We start from the raw sequence: 20,103 nt of genomic DNA, 5'->3' as shown, positions 1-20,103 counted from the left end.
AGCCTAGGAGAAAGGAAAAATGCATGTCCAGTCCCTGTTTCAGTAAAGAAACTGCAATAATCACAAAACAAAACCCAGCAGCCAGAACAACTAGATAGAAGTTTCTCAACTTTGCTAAAAGTCTAGATTGCAGAGAGCAGTTTTCTCGGCTGTGTTGTGTGCAGGGTGGAGTCTTCTGATGGAGGTGGGAGCAGTGGGAAATTCGGGCCTGTATGGATTTCACCCATGTAGCAGGAGCTAATGAAGACAGGCATTCCAAACTACTAGGTGGTTTTATGGAGGAGCTGGAGAAGGGCATGACAAGCTGCAAGGATGGGGCCTCATCTCTTTATCAAGTTCTTATTGCTGCATGCTGTGTTCCTGGGGGTGTAATGGGGACATCATGTGCAGCATCCTCCCAGTTCAAAGCTAAGCCTGGCTCTAAGAATCCAGGTGGAGCCTTTCTTTCCCAAGAAAAGCAGACAGCATAAAAGCTGTCATTGGGTTTGTTTTGTGTGGATCCTGATTTATGTGGTGTAGTGTGAAACACCCACCCAGGTCTTTCGAAAGAGCCATCAAACTGTTCACCACTTTTGAAGCTGACCTGCTTCTAGACATGCACAGAAATGAGTTTGGCAGAGCTGAGAAGTTTTGTTGAGTGTGACTGGTGGGAGGTGGTTCCCAGCTGAGATGGCAGTTAGGGAGAGCACCAGTTCCAAAACAGACATAACTCCCCCCAGGAGCTGGAGACCCAGCCTCGTTTTGTACATTCAGCCTCCAGCTACTGCAAAGTGGACATGGCTTTCCCAAGGACTCTGAAATGTACTGCCTTTAATATGGCATAAAAAAAAGCAAACCTGCTTTATAATAGTGTATTTTATATACACCATTACATAAAATGTATTTTAAAGAAATGAAAATTCTGCCAGGCTTGTTTCATATTTTATTAGTATTACCATGTCTTGCTTCCATGCTGAGGCACTTCATTACAGGTCTGTGTTCCACCTTTCTTAGATTCTGTAAATAATAGGAAGCTGTTGGCTTTTGAAGGCTCTGTCTGTTTGCTAGAGCTGGTGGAATACAGCTTGACCACAAACCTGCAAGGATGAATAAGCTGAAAAAGCACAGGCTTCTTGTCTGTCATTTTTGCTTCTAACAGTAAGAGTGGGAAAAAAAAAAGGAGCAAATGATGACAGTCGTAACTTGAAATGCATTGGCCTCAGACCCATCTTGGATTTGTTACTGTAAAAAATATAGCTTATGCAACCAATTGCGTAAGGTTTTGCTGTTCTTTTCAACAGATGGCACTTGAACTTCATTATTTTTTTGTAATAATTTCAACATGTGTGTTACAGTAAATATTTTATTAGCTTACAACAAATTTTGCTTTTCATCCTGGAATTGCAGGGTTGTTTCATCAGTTACCCCCCAGATATGTTTCTCCGTCCAGTGTTTTTCCCTTGCCTGTTGAAAACATGTCAAACTGATTTAAAATGTTTTATGCACATTAAAATGAAAACCATATGTCTTATATTAAGGGTGACTGTGCAGAAGCTTTCACTTGAATCAGGTTTTGCATGCAGTTTCACGCACTTGCAGATACACTGTGCCCTCCTCCTCCTTGCACACAGGGACCAGATTTGGGAGAATCTGTTGTTGAAGGGGCCTCTGAAAGCCCTTTGTTAAACCTCTGCCACCAATGTGACAGGAGGGCTGGGATCTTTTCCCAGTCTCTGATGAAGTTTGCTGCCTCTCTGTGTACTGCTAGGTTATCCCTGCCAAAGATGACATTTTCCAGTTCCTAAAAATACTTCTGACCAGCCTATCCATTTCCCTTCAAACAGACCAAATAGTACTGCCTGGTACATAAAAAAATCCCCTGAGGTGATACTGCATGCTTGCTTATAAAACATACTTGTCCATAGGTTATAAATAATAACAATTTATAATTTAAAATAATTTATAAAACTGTCAAATGCAAGTTTAGCATTGCTTATAAAACTCCCAGTGTCGTTTTTGAATCTCCAGTCTCAATGTTTGCATTGAGGTTGGTGTAGGAAAGCAGCATCCTTCTGTCTCTGATAACAAAGAGCCTTTTTGTTTGAACATGAAGATAAGTTCCCCCGACTGTTCCCTTCTGCTCCATGAGCATATGTTCCCCCTGACAAAGGTCACTTCAGGTTCAGAAGAGTGAAACTGTGGGAGTAGTTTTTAAGGTGTTAGAATGGCTCAAGCTCCATACAGAAGCACAAAAAAATAATTAGGTCAGGCTGACTTCTGTATGAAAAATAGCCTTAACAATACATATAACAGCAAAAAACTCCAACTTGTAATGCTCTTTGTCTGTTCCAACATCCACTTTTGGCTTCTCTACAAATCAGTGAATTAGAAACAATTAAGAAAAACACAAGCCCAGATCATAGTGATATGCAGAATATGCATGATGGCTCTCAGCCAATGTCAGTAATTATTTTGTAGTGACTGTGTTTTGAGAGAAGAGCTTGATTGATTGTGGCTTCACAGAATACATAAGTCACATTATGTATTCATGTTGAGATCTGCAATGCTTATAATTTGCATTAGTGTGGTTCAGATTACTACTAAAACTATAGTACTTAGATCAGAAAACTGCTTAATGAGATTAATTATTTGATAACAATCCTTCTTTCAAAGTAAAAAAATAAGCAAGAAAAATGAGCCAAAATCAAGATAAATAATAATTTGTAAAATTGCATTTTGATCCAAACACAGGGAAGCAAGATCTGTGTTGCAGTCCTTCCCAAAAGTCTGTCTGGTTTTGAGCTGCAAGTCTTCTTGCCCAACGCATTTGAACAATTTATGGAGACACACACCCAAAGTTTTTCTCTACATCCCCTCTGACTGCATCTCTGCCAGCTGCCCAAGATGCCAGCTGTCACTGGGCCAAGCGCTCAACTGAAGTGTGACCATGGACCTGTCTGCTGAGGGAGCACTGTTGAGCAGTTGGGTGGATGTCCACCAAAGAGTGGGAGTGATGGCTTCATCCATTGGCTAGTGCAGTGGGATAGGGAAGGGATGCCTGTTGCCTTAGGATTGAGGACGCCAGACATTGCTGTACCCAGTTTCTTGCCATTATTTGTGGAGCACAACTCACAAATGTGAGTTCAATGACTAAACCTCGTATAAAACCGGAGGGGTGATTCAGTACTAAAATCCAAGATTCACAGCAGAGAGAATGCCAGATGTGCCCACAGGAGATGCCAGGGAGAAGGGCCCGTCTCCCAGACTTAGTCACTTGCCTGTAGTCCTGGCTGTGCCCACATGCATGCCTTGGATTCACTGTGAACCTCCATCCCAGAGCCAGACCACCTTTGTGAGTGCAGGCACCCAGCAGGTTTCATTCCTCTAAAATATGGGCAGTGCTAGTGCTACCAGTCTGTGCTGTGTCACATCTGAGCAGTTAGAGTTTGAGGAAAAGATCTGAGTCCAGTGCCCTTTTTAGACCAAAGTAGCCCAATTCTACACTAATCCTAAGAGTTCCTGAACCAGTGCAATGTACTGGGCACCCTCAGCTTCCTCCCCTCTCATTGTAGTGGAGAGAGTGACACCAGCAGAGGCAGAGCATGTGAGAGCAGCTTTTGTCACCTAAAGATTACAGCAGTCCACATGGGGGAAAGCTGTGACCTGTTCCTTGCTCTCAAGGTTACATCTGCTTTTACCCAGTTGCTGTTCAGTGAGAAATGTAATAGTTAAGTCCAAAATAGGAGTCTCCCATACAATAATCCTAAGTCAAATAAATAATAAGTCAAAAGCCAGGGACTGGCACCAAAACCCACTGTCGTCTAAGGTCTTTACACTTTGAATTCAGCACATTTCCCACTAGGAGACTTTGCTTCAAAATGGGTTATTTTTAAGGGTGTTATCTGAAGAAAAGGCTGAAATATTAAAGCAAAATTTCATTGCTTCTTTGCATTTTTTTTTTTACATTTGTCCGTGCATGTAAACAGTGTGGTTTTCTTTCCTAGGTCGTTTGTGGTGTACAAAATCTTGCAGGAACAACCCCATATGAAATAGAAAAATAAAAGCAGCATTAGTGCTTCCTGGAAATATACTGCTTATGCTATTAAATATTGGAGCTAGAGATGTAGCTGGGAATTAAAGCTCTCAAGATAAATTGAGCCAAATCTCTTAAAAATACAGGTCCTTTCATTAGTGGACATTACAGCTGAATTCTCTCTACTTTTGTGGCTGCTTCTAGTGACCTTGCTGGATATTTTTCCACACAGTCAGGCCCAAGCTCTGGGCGTCTCAAAATCAAGCTATCTAGAGAGACAGCATGCCACTTATTCCTCAAGTAACTGCACCAAAGTGGTTAATATGTATGCATATTTTGGTCATTTTGCTGTATCACAAAGTGTTTTTGAAGGCAAGAAAGCTCAGCAAATTTAAACACTTCACAATTTGAGGACAAGCTGTTTCTGTCAGCACTGGGGGGTTTTGTTGTTGTTTTTTTTTTTTGTTTTTTTTTTTTGTTTTTTTTTTTTGTTTTTTTTTTTTGTTTTTTTTTTTTGTTTTTTTTTTACAGCTCTATTTTACTGGCTATATGCAAAACCTATTTCAAGACTGATATACATATAAAGATACGCCATTTTAAAGGGTGTTATTTGAAGAAAAGCCTGAAATGTTAAAGCAAGATTTCATTGCTTCTCTGCAGCTTTGTCGTTGTTGTTGTTGTTTTGGGGTTTTTTTACACTTTTCAGTGCATGTGAGCAGTGTGGTTTTCTTTCCTAGGTCATTTCTGAATGCCATTTTAAAGGGTGTTATTTGAAGAAAAGCCTGAAATGTTAAAGCAAGATTTCATTGCTTCTCTGCAGCTTTTTTGTTGTTATTTTGGGGTTTTTTTACACTTTTCAGTGCATGTGAGCAGTGTGGTTTTCTTTCCTAGGTCGTTTCTGATGTATGAAATATATCTTTTGACTCCATAAACATGAGTATATGTATATGTATATGTATATGTATATGTATATGTATATGTATATGTATATGTATATGTATATGTATATGTATATGTATATGTATATGTATGAACTCCAAGTGACATACTGCTGAAGCTGGTGACTCAACGTGTAGCATCTTTTGCAGGAAGGGGTAAAACCCTTTATAAGAGGGAGCTGTAGCGCTGTTGTGCTTGCCCTGTGGCCGGGGCGGGGCAGAGGACGCAGTTGAAGGTGAGGCTGTGCCCTGCGCCGCTGGGATAAACACGCGGCCGTGCCAGCCGGAGGCGTAGCGGCCCGCGCACAGGCGGCTCCTTCTCCCGCTCCTCAATCCCGCCCCCAAATCTCCCCCTGCAGCAGATGCAGGATGGGAAGCCTGCCCTTGAGACGTTCGTAAGGGTCTCCCAGCCGATTCCCGTGTGCGACAGGAGAGCGGGAGCCCCCGAGCAGCGGTGGCAGGCGCCACAGGCGTGCGGACCGCGGGCTCCCTGTGCGCCCCTGCCCGGGCGGAGCTGTCAGCGGCAGCCCCGCAGCTGGCACGGGCTCCCTGCTCCTCCCTCGGTGTCAGCCGAGCCCGGTGGCTGTCGCGGTGCTGTCAGGGCAGCAAGGAGGCGAAAAGGCAGCGCAGAGCGCGATGCTGCCTGCAGAGCGCTCTCGGCTCGGTGCCGCAGCCCACCGGGCGGTAAAGAGCGCTGGGCTCTGCAGGATTGCTCTCTTGCTTCTCAGATACCCACACCCAGCAAAGAGCAACCCTGGAAAATGTGACGGTGCTTGGTTGGCCATCCCTGTGCCGTTCCTCCCATTGCTCAGAGCAGGGCAGAGCTCTGCTCCCGTAGCGTGGGCGTGCTGCTCGCAGCCCGCTGCCGGGCGGGGGAGGCCGGAGCACGGGATGCCCGGCAGGGACACCGGGCTGTCTCCATGGGCTGGGACACTGAGGGCTGCAGCCTGGAAGAACATGAATCAGTGAACTCCGAATGACAGACTGCTGGAGCTGGTGACTCAACGTGTAGCATCTTTTGCAGGAAGGGGTAAAAGTCATTTTAAGTGAAAAGTCTCTGATTGGAACTAAACAAGTGTTACGGCCATTTAGGACAAAGGTTTGTGGGGTTGAGAAATGTCAGTCTCTTTCATTGTTAGCACTAAATTAATGGGCTGTTCTGGAGCTTACATATGTGAGGTTTTGCCATTACGTAGTCACAGTGACAAAAATAATCAAGAAGTCATCCTTTGGAAGCTGTCAGCCTGGAGAATGGCATTAGGAGAACAAGAAACCGTGTTCAGCTCTTGCCTGAACTGCTGCTAGACAGAGAGTTTCATGTTTTGTTAGATATTTGTAAGAGAGAAGTCACGCCTACCCAGGAGAATATGTTGCAATGGATATTTTATGGATAGATGCCATGTTATTTTGCTCAGAGATGTCTACCAAATGGGAAAAGATGTTTTTTAGTCTCCTAATAACATTGCTGTCAAGCTCTGCTACAGACAAAATTGACTTGAACATCATTTGTACACTTGGAACCATTACTAGCAGTGACCCCTTTAACTTATAAAATGTTCTCAAAGATCCTATAAATAGCCACATGCCTAATTTTAAACATAAGTAGTCTCCTCTGTGAAGTGTTAAGCTTGTGTGTAGCTGTTATTAGAACTGGGGCCAGAAAGGTAAGTTCATGCTTTGCAGACACAGTTCCTGGTCTCAGATGCAGTTCAGTCTTTCAGAAAGCTCTGCTGATGGTGTGGTTCTGTTTTCAGGCTCTGTTGGCTCTTACCAGCAGTGCCCAGCCCTGCAGCTCTTGGTGCTGCAAGCCAGGCAGGTCAGGGAGAGGCGGTTGTTAAGCCTTGCTACTCGGCAATGCTTTCGATAGCAAGATCTGATTATGATGTGATCTGCTTACCCAGAGATGAACCTTGGCTAGGGCTCCTGCTCTCTGTGCCACAGCCAGGACTTGCCTTGGGAAAGCTGCTGGTGTCCTGCAAGCACAGGAATGTTTTGGGGACTGGAACACCAGAGGTATGGCATCTGTGTGACATGTTTACCTGTTTGGGTCTTGTTTAGAAAAGTAGTTTTAGGTATAATGTGATACCAAGAGATTATTTGGAGTGTACGTTAGTCTTGTAGATGGCGATATTTTGTTTATCAGGAAAACTCTGTTGCTTCTTGGAATGTCATGTCCCATGATAATTTTGCTTCCCAAGGAGAGGGTCACTCACATTTACATCTGTAAACATGATATAAATACTCTGTGAAACCAAGTGGCTTTGCTGCTTTCCTTCCTCCCCTTGCAAATTTGCACACAGCTCTGATCTGGTTATGGGTGTGTTGGCTTGGGTCTGATTATCAGGAGCATTGTACTGGGTATGGAGCTGGTTAGAGGTGCAAGAACTGGGTCCCTGGGATCCCCTTTTGAAGAGCTAAACTTTGTATCTGAGTACTTGGAAATTGGGCTGAGGAATATCCTGGGATGGGCTGATGCAGAGACACAGAGAAATAGAGGCTGATCTCAGATGTCATGAGGCAGAGAAAGTACTGGGTTAAATCCATTCACACTTTATCCTAAGGCCAGTTGTTAAGTGTTGCCCTATGGTAAGAATGGTTACTGGCTGTCTCAGCCTCTTTAAGGCTGTGAAGCCAGGCTCTGACAAAGCCTTTTCCCAGTCTCAGGTGTTCAGGGTGAAAGATGCACCTTTCACCATCAGCTCTGTGTAGAATTTAAGAGAGATTGAGGACTAGAAGGTCTAGCTGCAACAGATGATGGTGGCTCCAGCTGCATCTCTCCTGTGTGGAAAAGATAGCAAAAATGGCAAGTTTGCAGCTGCTGGCTTGGGGATGTCTATCCATGGGATGACATCCAGAAATTCCCAAGTGAGAATTGCTGTGCTTGGTCAGCTGCTTAAAGGATGTTGGAGAGTTATTTGCATACCCTCAGCTAAAGTCACCAATCATTACTGTGGCTCAACAGCATGAGACCTGCGTATGGCATAGAATGTTTCCCATTAGACTGAAAGATTGGAAAAAAAAATACAGCTTTGGTGTGTTTTCTTTGGTGTGTTTTTCTTCCGGACTTTCTTAGTACATCTATCTACCTTAGCAAAATGAAAGCAGTTTTCCTTGTATATGCCAGAGCTTGTGAAATAAAAGGTGTGATCCGTAGAAAATCAGTAATCAGATGACTTGGTACCTGAGAAGCACCTGAGACCTACATGTGATTACTGGATTATTTGAAGGTTATTAGAACTGCCTCACTATGCTTCTGTACTATATGAAAATCTCCATACATGTGTAGATAAATATATAGATATACCATTAGCCTGTACAGATTTATACCTACATATATGTACATTTATGTTATCTGAGAAAACAAAACAGAAGCAGTGAGCAGTGTTTCTGCATGGTTTAAAGCATAAGAAATACCCAGTTACAGTGGTGTGTTCCTAATCACTGTGCTCCTGAAGGAGCCACGTGAGCAGCCTCATTCGTCTGTCGATGTCTGTGAGAGAGCAAACAGGTTGTCACAACAAGTGTTCCTGTCTGAGACCTAAAATGGCTTCTGTAGTGTGAGGGTTTTATGTCCAAATAGCTTTTTTCTGCTCTTGCTGAAGTGCCAGTTATGAAGAAATGTGGAAAATCTGGAACAAACCCAGCTCCTGTCCCCAGGGATGTTTGAAAATCCAAGCAACTTCTGAAATTCACCCAGAACAGACAAAGGAAGGATGCTTGTGATTCACTGTTATTTTGAAAACAATCTTTGAGTTATAATTTCCATCATGTTTTCACTCTTTCCTTTTCCTTTCCAGGCAGTGAAGCCGATTTTAGCTCTTCAAGCAGCACGGGCAGTATTTCAGCACCTGAAGTCCATATGTCGGCTGCTGGAAGCAAGAGATCTTCTTTTTCTCGCAAGTAAGCAAAGCAATATTTTCCTGAATATGGCTAATGCAAAGATAGACTACTGTGTAAGGTCTTGCATTTTAAAACAATCAGGTTAACACTTGGCTCTTGGGTAGCACACTGGTGCACACAGCACTGCAATATAAGAAAGAAAAAAATGCTGTATTCAATGCCCAAAAATTGTGAGTATACCAGATCAGCCAGGTATTGGGTTTTTTTTTTTGTTTATTCATTGCAAGTGTGAGAAATAGAATCAGGTAAGGCAGAAAAGGCATTGGCTGGAGTGGAGAGAGAGCTGGGTGTGTTAGTTAACAGAAGTATTTCTAACCAGTTTACCTAAACCTTTTGGTCTTAACAATTTGTTTTATCTCTGTCATAAATTGCCAGCTGAGCTTGCACCTTTCCAGATCATGATCTTTCTTTTGTTGTTGTAAGAAGCAGACAGTATTGCCTTGGATGTTGGATTTTTTTTTTTTTTTATGAAATACCCTTGCCCAGCCTATAGGCAGGGTTTTTTAAAAAAATGATATCATACTCATCTGTCTAAGTGACCCTTTCATGAATGATTTCTGTAAGATTTCTCCCTGTCATCTGTGAATTGCCAATTCAGGCAGCTTGAGAACACAGGGGCATTGGGATGGAGCAGCGCACGTTGTGTTCTGCCCACGCAATCCCTGCTGGTTACATTTTGTGGAGCAGGAGGAAGGAGTTCCCAGGGACAGGACAGGTTTCCTGCCTGTGGTGGAAGAGCTGGCAGGCAGGCTGGACAGCAGCAGGGTATCCGTGTGCCTGAGTCACACCAGAGTCATGAGGGTCACGATGTGCCCCGGCACACTGAGGCTGTCAGAATGGGGCTTTGAGAGCACTTTCCTATCTGTATCATGAGGCTCTTAGAAAAATAAACACTACTTGATTACATTCAACAAGTAAAGTTACTGGCTGTGGGAAAAAATGTTAGAAAAATAAACACTACTTGAGTTCCCTCTAGATTACATTCAACAAGTAAAGTTACTGGCTGTGGGAAAAAATTGTACTAAGTATAATATGAAGCCCTAAAATCACCTTAATTTCAGTAAGATTCTGTGTCATTTCATACAGTACTGGACATTTTAAGTTAAGTTTAAACTAGAGCATACTGACATCCTGTATTGGACAGAAGTCCTCTGTAATAAGGCTCCTTCAGATGCCCTGCTATGTTAAGCACAGTCTCTGCAAGTTCTGCCACACACCAGATTTGATGATACACTGTATGAAGTGGAAAGAGATATCTCCTTTGCAATATGTTCTTTTTTAACTGTTCTTGCTATGAAACACTTCAGTGTTGTCACAAACCACAGTCCTGTACTTCATTGTAAAATAATTACAAAATCACTCAAACCACAGCAATGTGATGAAGGTTCACAGCAGCCACTCAACCATCTGTTCCTTATAAACTGTTCCATTTGCTGAGAAGGGAAAAAACCAAGTGAAACAATTTAAAGAAGAGATGTTGCTTCATAATTCTGTGGTATTTGATTTTTTATATTCAAGCCTTCTCTTTTGCTGGCTGGGTTTGCCTTTTTATGGTATTTTTTGTTTGGATTTCTTTATGTTATTTTTTTAAACCTGCCCTTTCATTACCATTTAGAAGAACAACTTCAATGGAAGAGTCAAGGTAGCAGTGTAGTAGTGTAGGCTGACAAACCAAGTGAGCAGGAAAGGGACACATCCCGGGAAGCTGGCCTCAGAGCACTCCAGCCCTTGGGCAGCTGTCAGGCAGGGAGGATACCAATTGCCTTCAAGCACACACAGTTAACAGATTCTTTAATAAAGAACAGAAAGAGAAAGGTAAATATGTATGATAAAAACTGGAAGAAAAAAAGAAAATACGGTGCTTTCCTTTGTCTCTTTTAATACTATTTCAGCCTGTTCTCCATGGGGCTCAAACTATATCGAAGTGAATGAATAGCTGACCATGACAGATGAAGCACCCAGTATGCCAAAGGCAGAAAAGAAGAGTGGTCCAAACAAAATCTGTTTTCATTGCACACTGTGATTCCTCAGGCTACTTGCCGAGGAGCATGAAAGCAGTCTTACAGCAACCCTCCATGCACAGGCACCACTCTGCAGGCCTGGCCAGGGAGAGCTGGAGTGTGGTTCTTTTGGCATTAGTCCAGACCACAAGCCTCTCCTTACTTAACAGAGTCCAAGATTCAGGGAACGTGGATGATCTGGTGCAGTCACTGGGAACTGTGCTGTCCACAGAGAGATGTAAAATGGCTGAGATTTCCTTAGAACACGTAATTCAGACTGAGAGCCCCCTGCCAGTGGAAGAACATGCAGTGCCTGATCATGTCAGAACTTCATTTCTTTCCAGCCACTCAAAGTTATCTCTCTGGTTTATTGTTTAGGAAACTTTGTGTGTAAAATAAGACATATAATGGATTGTGTGATGAGAATAATGCTTTCACTGTATTGGTTCTTCTCCAGTCGTGGTCCTTATGGTCGGAATAATGGATCCTTATCCTACAAGTCTGGAGCCAGTCCACCTGCTTCACATGGAAAGGATGCTTCATCAACACTGTGCAAAAACCATCTGAGTCCTGCTAACATCCATCAGAATTACAGGGCTTCTTCAGCCAGCAGCAGCAACTCAGGCTCATACAAAGGAAGTGACAGCAGTCCAGTGATGAGGCAAGTCTGTGTTTCAGCCTCCTCGTGTTGGGTACATTGACAGTCTCTCTGCACTGTAGTGTGGGATGAGCTGTAGGAGTTGCCATGCAGGTCATCTTGCTCCTCACCATAGTTATGATGCTTCATATAGGTAACTTAACAGTCAGCAAGGTTCTCCATACCATGTAAAAGCTTTATTGTTTCAGCACTGTAAAATTCAAGTTTACTTTAAGTCAGAGTCCTTTGCATTTGGTTTTCACTCCAAGGCAGGCTATTTCATGCCATCAGTTCTCATGAGGATTTACTGGTTTCACTTCAAAGAGAATTGGGTGGGGTAGTGTAGGAAACATGATACACTTGGGCGAAAATTCACCCTGCCTAGCCTTAGACACCTCCCTAAGGAGAGCAATTTCCTGTATAGGAAAGAACACAGATACCTGCCAGAGCATGTGACAAATGTTGCAGAGAAGAAATGGCCACCCTGCTGCTACTGTTGCCCTCTGTCCCAGACAACTGAGCAGCCACGCATGTAAGATACACACCCAGAGCTAGACAGGATGAGTGTAAATGTCAGTGTGCTCAGCTTTATAGATCCTGGGTGGAGCTGAACTTAGTCCTTGGGCTGCATTCCCTGGCTGGCTGTAGGTGAATACCCTTGCCCTGCCTGTTCTTGGGCACACCACCTGTTTGGGGTGAGGGGATGTCCAGGTGTTTTAAAGTAAAAATAAAGTTAAAAGCCTCATTTGATGTAATGACACTGAAGCCAAGTACAATAAATAGTAAATCTTGCACTGTAGCTACAAATCATATGTTTCCTCAAGTACTTTGGTTTGCAAGGTGAAGTAACTTGTGTGGACACTGAGGAGCCCCAGCTGAGTCAAGTTTTGCATTTTTCAGTCAATGGGATGTTTTTCATTCTGCCAGGACTTAAGAACTGTAAGAGTAATGTTATGTGATGGTTTGTTTTGCATTTTTTCAGGCGATCAGGGAGATACAATTCTTGTAGTGACAATCACAGTATTAAGACACAAAATCCAGAGCAGTATTTGACTCCTCTGCAGCAGAAAGAAGTGGCAGTACGACATTTGAAAACCAAGCTGAAGGAATCTGAAAGCAAGCTCAAAGAAAGGTAAACCTCACTTTAGAAATCAGTCAGAAAGATTTATTTGGGAACATTTAGGAGTGGGAATCTTGAGTGTTTTTACTCATTTCTTGATCAATGAAGTTTCCATTAAGAAATTTGAAATACGATTAGTCTGGTTATGTTGTTTTCAGTATTTCAGGTTTCAGAGTGTACTAAGGGGATGCAAAACAATGAATTTATTTAGAAATATAGTTGTCGCTTTTTCCTTCTTGGAACTTTCACAGTAAAATACTTTTAAAGGACAACTTTTTACAAGTCTGATTTACATTGAGACCTTTTATACATAGAACAGTTTCTACCTGCCAGCATGTATTACCTTAGTGTCCTGTTCTACCTCTCTCAGTGAAGTAGAACTGCAAATGTCCCCCTTTTCCCCAGTGAAAGAAATTCATACCCAAACCACTGTGCCTATTTGTGTTTTTGTCACTTACATACTGAGTTTTTCACAATAGCCCTTTGTGTGGATGCTGAGCAAAGAAGTGATAACATGCATTACGCAGCAGCAGATGTCTCTTACTAAAACTGCACTCTGAGAGCTGGCTCTCCAGCACAGACAGCCCAAGGGGGCACAAAGGGCTGTTTGAATTGAGCCCAAGACAGAGTTCCAGGGACCCTGTGCGCTTGCTCTGCATCAGCAAGGCCTGGAACTGACATAGGAGTCCCCTGTCCTCCACTTGCTCCCCATGTGCCTGCAGACCTGAGCTCCCTGGCTGTCCGAGGCCAGCATTGGCTCTGGCTGTATGTGACAAGCTGCTGGCAGGCACTAGGGATGCATCCAGGCAGCTGTTTCCTATTTGCTCCAGGGTGAGGCAGTAGGGGAGATTTTAAGCACTACAGTTGGTTAGATGTGACCTAGAGGTCACCACTTGTGCCTCAGATTGCCCAGGATCATGGCACAGCCCATAAGGCTGCTGGTTTTGTGGGGAGGTCAGTGACTCCCATTAGTCATCAGCTGGCATATCTTGGCTCTCTCAGAGGTGGTCACAAATGGTACCTGGAGAAATTTGCTTCCTTCTTGGAGCATCTCAGCAGCAGAGCCATCACTGTGTGGTGGGAGGCCTCATGTTGATTTTAACTGAGCAGTCAGCAGAATGTTACATCATTTTTATTTTGCTACAGGGAAACAGAAATAGAAGAGCTTAAAGCTCAGCTGGGACGGATGAGGGAAGACTGGATTGAGGAAGAATGCAATCGTGTGGAGGCAGAACTGGCCTTAAAGGAAGCAAGAAGCGAAATTAAACAACTCAAGCAGGTTATTGAAAGCATGAAAAACAGCTTGGCTGAGAAAGATAAAAAAATTCAGAAATACTTCACAGATATAAACATTCAAAACAAGAAACTGGAATCTTTGCTGCAGAGCATGGAGATGGCTCAGAATCACTCTGTGAGGGATGAGCAGTGCCTGGAGTACACGAGCGACTCAGAGGGGAAGCTGTTATCATTGTGTGCCACCCTGCCAGACAGCCCCATCACAGAGGACCAAGGTCTGGAGGAGGTGGCAGACAGTGATCTGCTTCTTGGTGAGGACAGAGCTAATGGGACTGACTCATCTGGAGAGAGTCTGCCCACCACAACCTCTGAGTTGAGTGATCCAGCTCCATTCAGTGCTGCTGTAAATGAAGAGATGCTTGAAATCATTCTGGATGGAAAACTAACTTATTGCCAGGAAAAAGAAAAAAGCAACATGATGGTGGAACAGGCCATCCAGACTGACGTGGTGCCATATAGCTTGGATGTGGAGCAGCTCATTCAAAACATCTTCAGAGCTCAAGACACCAGTCCTCTAAGCCCACCTTCTTCACTGAAGGAACTGGGTGAATTTTCTCTTGGAAGCTTCAGTGATTCTGGTATCTTAGTGGACTTAACTCCAAGTGATCCCAATTCTGCCATCCTTTTGTCTCCTATGGAGTCTCCATGCAGGAAGGTGGAGCACAGAGTTAATGAAAACCGTTTCATGAAAGAACTTGATTTTACAGAACCTCATGATGATGAAGCCTTTGAGTATGGTAATACAGGAATAATGAGGAGATACTGGAGCAGCAGTCTCCTTGGGGATCTTCTGGCTGTAGCAGCCCCTGTTGTACCAACTATTGTGTGGGCTTTGAGTACTCAGAGAGGAGGAACAGATCCTATTTACAATATTGGAGCATTGCTTCGTGGTTGCTGCCTGGTGGCCCTGCACTCTTTACGCCGAACACCCTTCAATATCAAAACCTAAAGTCTACTCTGTCCCTGGGCACCAACTGGCTGAGGCAGAGAGAAAGAGGGTTGAGATGGATCATAAAAGTTTACTGTATATTCTGGCAGAGTCCATAATTTGCTTTTGACTATTTGATTTGCACTATAAATCAGTTAAAAACATGTTCCTTGTTTCAAAATAAAAAAAATAAGCTGAATATCATACTTCCACAAGATGTTTTTAACAGTACTGCTGCTTACAGAAATAGTCCTCCTGCTCCCAGGCATCATGTCCCTCCCCTGTGTTGGTAGCTTTCTGGTGCCAGCACATCTGCACAGTGAACATAACCAGAGAAATAGGAATTCAAGCCTAGTGCTCTTTCATGTTCCACTGCTGAGCTAGGATTAAGCTCAGTCACTCTCTCTGGATGGTTCACTGAGCAAATGAACAAGCACTGGCTTTGCACTGGCTCAAGGGTAGTGTGAGATGCACAAGGGAACAAGTGTCTGGAGAAGGGTGGGGTATTTCTCTAGACAGCACTAACCTTCCCTTAGGGTATCACACCTGTGCTCCAGAAAGCATGCTAGCGCTTTCCATTTGTTGTCCCAAGTGTCAATTCAATTTAGAGGTAAAACCCGTATTCCCCAGGCAGCTTCCAGCACATCGTTTGTGCCTGTCTCTTGTAGTGCTCTTCTCAATTGTGCAATTGCTTGAGCATTTCACTGGTCTTGTGCGTATACAGGGACTGTAACCAAAAATGTACATCGCTGGGAGTCTTAACACTTGTTACAATGATAAGTATAGGCGTGGATACACTTTGATTCTTAATGTTGTTTTAAAGTCTTTATGTATTGGAACCCGATAGTCTTTTGAGCCCTTGGAAATACTATGTATAAATGTATTGTGTTTTAACTTATTGTTTATTTAATTGCTTTATTGTAAATTACCTTTATAATCACAAGTTCAGTAAAGCATGATAGATATGTCAAACGCATGAGTGTTTTACTGTAGAAAGGTATAAAAAAGTACCCCAGTCTAGCTGAGCTGTCAGCTACAGGCTGAGCTAGGGGAGGTACTTTACCAGGTACTGTTCCAGGAGATCAGAATTAGAATGAGAAAACCCGAATCCAGTTCCAAGTGTAAGCACTCACTGATTAAAGGCTCCAGCTGGGCTGCAGTTGCACACACAGCCCACTCTGCTGCCTCACGCTGCCTTCACAGATGCAAGTGACCTAATCTTTAACCCAGTGCAATCATCTGGAAACCTTTAACTCCTCAGCACTGCAATTCCAGAATACCAATCTTTCTGGCATTTAACCCATCTGACAGTCATGTGGTCTCAGTGTGCATGCACACTGTGACCATCAAAACACGAATTCTCCACATCCAAAACCCAAGATATGGGGATAGATCAGAGGACAGCAATGCTACCCAACAGGCAAAACAGTGGGGTTTGTCTGGCTCTACCCAAGCTTTCAACCCCACCTCTGGCCATTTAAACCTCACTGGCCTCCTGTTTTCCCCTTCAGCAAAATAAGTGTAGTATTTCCTTGTGTGACCCGGAGAAGAAAGGATCCAGGGAAGCCTGACAGTGCCATGTATTGCTCTGCAGCTTTTGGGAAGGAAGTTATGAGTACTTCACAAATGAGTATAATTGGCCATGTGTGGGGAGCATTTGCAACACTCAACAGGATGATAGTGATGCTTACAGAGGTGACTTGCAAACTTTTCATGTCTCTGTGGTGCCCGAGTGGTGAATCATTTTGTGTTTGCAGTAGATATGCTGGAAGCTTCATTAAGCATTACATTAGGGAAGAGAACTCTAACAGATCATTTGAAGTAAATATAATCCCCATCTAACAGAGATGGACATGAGAGCATCTTGCTCATATTGCCATAACCTTGTCTTCCATGTTCTCCTACCTTCTTGGGTGCCTGCAGCCATCTGGCTTCCCTTGTGACACTGCTGCACTGCATATTGCTCAAACATCACTTTCAATAGCTTTTACATTATAGGAATGCTAGGGGCAAAATTACCAGTTGGAGATATTATCAATATAAACTTTACACAACCATGGACTTTCATAATTCCTGAATATCTCTTCTTGGGACTGAAACAGATTACAGAAAATTGTATTCTTAATGTCAGAATATGTCTGTGCTGGGCCAGGAGAGCAGTATTTTATACCTGGTGTTACAAACTTCATTACAATGTTGGATTTTTCTTTCACAGCCATTATTGTTTAAATGATCTTTGAGTGACACTGAAATGCACCATAATTTAGAAGAAAACGTGATCTTCAGTTCTAGATGCATTCACTGTTGACTTTGTGGGGAGTTTTTGCAGGAGGAGGCAACAAAGCAGTAAAAAACTACACTTACGTTTAATATGCCAATAGGCTGATCTCATAACCAGAGCAATGTCAAAGTTTCTTTCTGCTCTTTCTGCCCTTAAGATTCTTCAGTCAGTTCAACTCTCATAAGACTGTTATGTTCAATTCTCATAAGACTCTATGTTCAACTCTCATAACTACTATGCTCAGCGAGAGGTGACAGCATTCCGACAACATTCCTGATAAAAGCCTCCACCTTTCCTCCTCCACACTGCAAGGACATAGACAGCTCAAGACACCCTTTGTTAGACCACACCTGAATTACTATAATGCACTAGTCCCAGACTTTGGTCTTTGTTCCACTATCCATTGAGGATAAGCCAGCTGTTGTTCCAAACATACCAACTTTGCTTTATTCCCCCTCTAATATTACACTTAAGTCTTAGTCATGTCTCACCTGAATCTCGCTGGTGCTGTACTAGGAGCTGTACTAGGGGAGGATCACCAGCCTCCAAACAGTTCAATAAAAATTCCCATCTTTTTTTCTGAGTTTAGAAATTGCTCATACCCACTCCCCTACCCCACTGGAAAGTCTTAACTTCTCAAAACATGCAGGTGAGGACATGCAGCTCATACACTATAGGTAAAATAGCGAACACTTGAATTCGGGCTTAGGGCATAGGAACAAAATCAGCTTCTTCCTGGGATGAAGAAGGGATGCATGTTCATAATCCCACTACACATTTTATTTATAATCCAGGGACTAAAAAGCCCTTCTTTCATATTCATCTTAAGAGGGACCCAACATCTCTGTTGCTGAAAATGTTGAGGCTCAGGCATTTGACCCCCTTCCCACTAGAGAGTCATCTCTATCCTTCACAAAATCACAGAACGCATCAGGTTGGAAGGTACCACAGTTGGTCATCTGGTCATCTGGTCCAACCTCCCTTCTCAAGCAGGGAGCACATGGTACAGAATTGCATCCAGGAATTCCTTGAGTACCTTTAGGGGTGGGGAGACTACAAACTCTCTGGGCAATCTGTTCCAGTGCACACTCAACTCAAGTAAGGAAGTTCTTCCTCATGTTGAGGTGGAACTTGCTGTGCATCAATTTCTGCTTGTTGACTCTTTTCACCCTTCCCTGTGTCCCTCTTGCAAGGCTGTTCCCAACTTGTAATTACACATTTCTCCTTCCTTTCCCTGCACATCAACTCCCTCTTAATCCCAAACTCCTGAAACATATTTATCACTGTTTTACATATACCCTATATAACCGAGTATTTCACTCCAAATCCCTTCAGACAAATGAACACAGGACCTGGCAAGCACAAACAACTACAGCACAGTCAAGGAAAGGATTTTTCAGTCATCCTGGCAGGTCAATCCTTCACAGTCAAGAATATCAGTGAAAGCAATCAAGTCCAGCTTTCAGCCAAGAAAAAAAGAAAGAAAAAAAAAAAACAAACAAAAAAAAAACCCCAAAACCACATGGCCAACAACTAAAATATGAATGAGAAAAGGAGGAGCATATGGCAATAGAAGGGAAAGACAAGAAATGCACACAGGGGTGTACAGGATCTTCAAGAAACTCAAACCAATGGAAAAAATAGTATCAGAGCAGCAGCCTCAGTAAGTTTAGCAAAAGTGTTTTCATATTTATCAAGGAAAAAAAATCAAGATATAGGAAGGAGGAGAGACCACAGGAGAAAGATGGAACTGGTACTGATGCATGGGTTATCACCATTCAAGAGACTTCCTCCAAAAGCAGCATCCTCCCTACTGGCACCACATCAACACAGGGCAGACGGGAGGAATCTCTAGAGCAGCTGCGCTCAAATTTGGCAGGCAGAAGGAAGAACAGCAAAGCAGTACACAGCAGGAGGAAAAAGCAATGCAGGAGGAGTCCCAAGCAGAAGGTAGCAGAACTCAAGGGTTTTTAAAATGGCCGAAGGCTCAATGATCAAATGTGCTTTTATGACATATTTAAGGGGCTTTATTTGCAACTTAGTAAATCGCTTACCTGTTGTTATTTTTAATAAATAGTATTGATTTACATCTATTCTATATTGCCTCAAAAATAGCAACAGTAATCACTAATTTTTTAAAAAAATGAGACATAGCTTCCAACGGATTTCACTTTAAAGAGGCAGTAGATAGCCAGTTTCTTTGCCCTGTGTCAGCAATAGTTAAAGAATTGTGACTGGTAACCTCCTTGCTTCTTGAGTGCTGTTAAAAGGACAGAGATTGTTATTAAAGCTTATTCATAAACCTTCTCATCTCCCATCCCTTGTCAGATACTTCGGAGGTGTGTACTAGAAGATTTACTTGCCATACTGCTGCAGTGAAGTCTGCACTTGAAATAATGTGTTCTATTCCAGCCAGAAGACTTGTGCAGAAAACATGCATGGCAGTTGGCTTCAAAATATATTTCAAAATTTAACATCTGAAAATTGCTGTCACATCAGTTACTTGTGCAAGATTTGAACCTATATGGCAAGTATACTTAACATTTTTTTAAAACTTTTCTCTGTGATTAAAGCCATTAAAATTCTTACCTTCTTGTTTTCTCAATTACTTATACTCTAAGCAAAACTTGTGCCAGACCTTACGAGAACTTAATTACAAATTCTATTTTTGTAGGCAGGAAAGCTCTAGTCACATGCCCTCTCCTCCCCTTCCCATTCTCTTACAACTGACACTTCCTGTGCCGTCCCTGGATGAACAGGAAACAAGTCTCATGTGCAAAATGTGCCGACGTCACTCATCTGTCATAAGGTAAGAAACCCAAACAACCCACAAATCAGGGATAATAGCACCCATGCAACAGAACCTGGAAAAAGCATTCACTAAGCACTGGGCTGGATGAAGCGCACAGACTTCAACCCCATGCCATCTACCTCTTTCCAGCAGACATTGAACTTTAATTTTCATTAAAGCACTGTTGCCTTCTACTGCAC

General features: G+C 42.9%; 1 protein-coding gene across 3 annotated transcripts in view; it reads left to right on the top strand.

Moving 5' to 3' along the window:
- SYBU (syntabulin) overlaps positions 1-15,803 on the top strand; it is a 40,387-nt gene extending 24,584 nt beyond the window's left edge. Inside the window, exons 1-6 of one of the 3 annotated variants that reach the window (XM_039706162.1) lie at positions 5,299-5,980; positions 6,852-6,963; positions 8,748-8,850; positions 11,308-11,511; positions 12,470-12,619; positions 13,754-15,803. In XM_039706162.1, the coding sequence (XP_039562096.1) occupies positions 8,810-8,850; positions 11,308-11,511; positions 12,470-12,619; positions 13,754-14,852 (1,494 nt within the window). In that variant the 5' untranslated portion in view covers positions 5,299-5,980; positions 6,852-6,963; positions 8,748-8,809 and the 3' untranslated portion in view covers positions 14,853-15,803. Of the gene's footprint in view, positions 1-5,298; positions 5,981-6,851; positions 6,964-8,747; positions 8,851-11,307; positions 11,512-12,469; positions 12,620-13,753 lie in introns of those variants that run through there. The other 2 variants (XM_039706161.1, XM_039706160.1) reach the window with 2 other exon arrangements.
- Positions 15,804-20,103: the final 4,300 nt, after the last annotated feature.

The sequence above is a fragment of the Passer montanus genome, unplaced genomic scaffold, assembly GCF_014805655.1.
Source record: "Passer montanus isolate IOZ18808 unplaced genomic scaffold, ASM1480565v1 scaffold19, whole genome shotgun sequence".
NCBI lineage: Eukaryota > Metazoa > Chordata > Aves > Passeriformes > Passeridae > Passer > Passer montanus.
The sequence above is the reverse complement of the archived record's forward strand: the minus strand, read 5'-3'. Positions and strand labels throughout refer to the sequence as shown.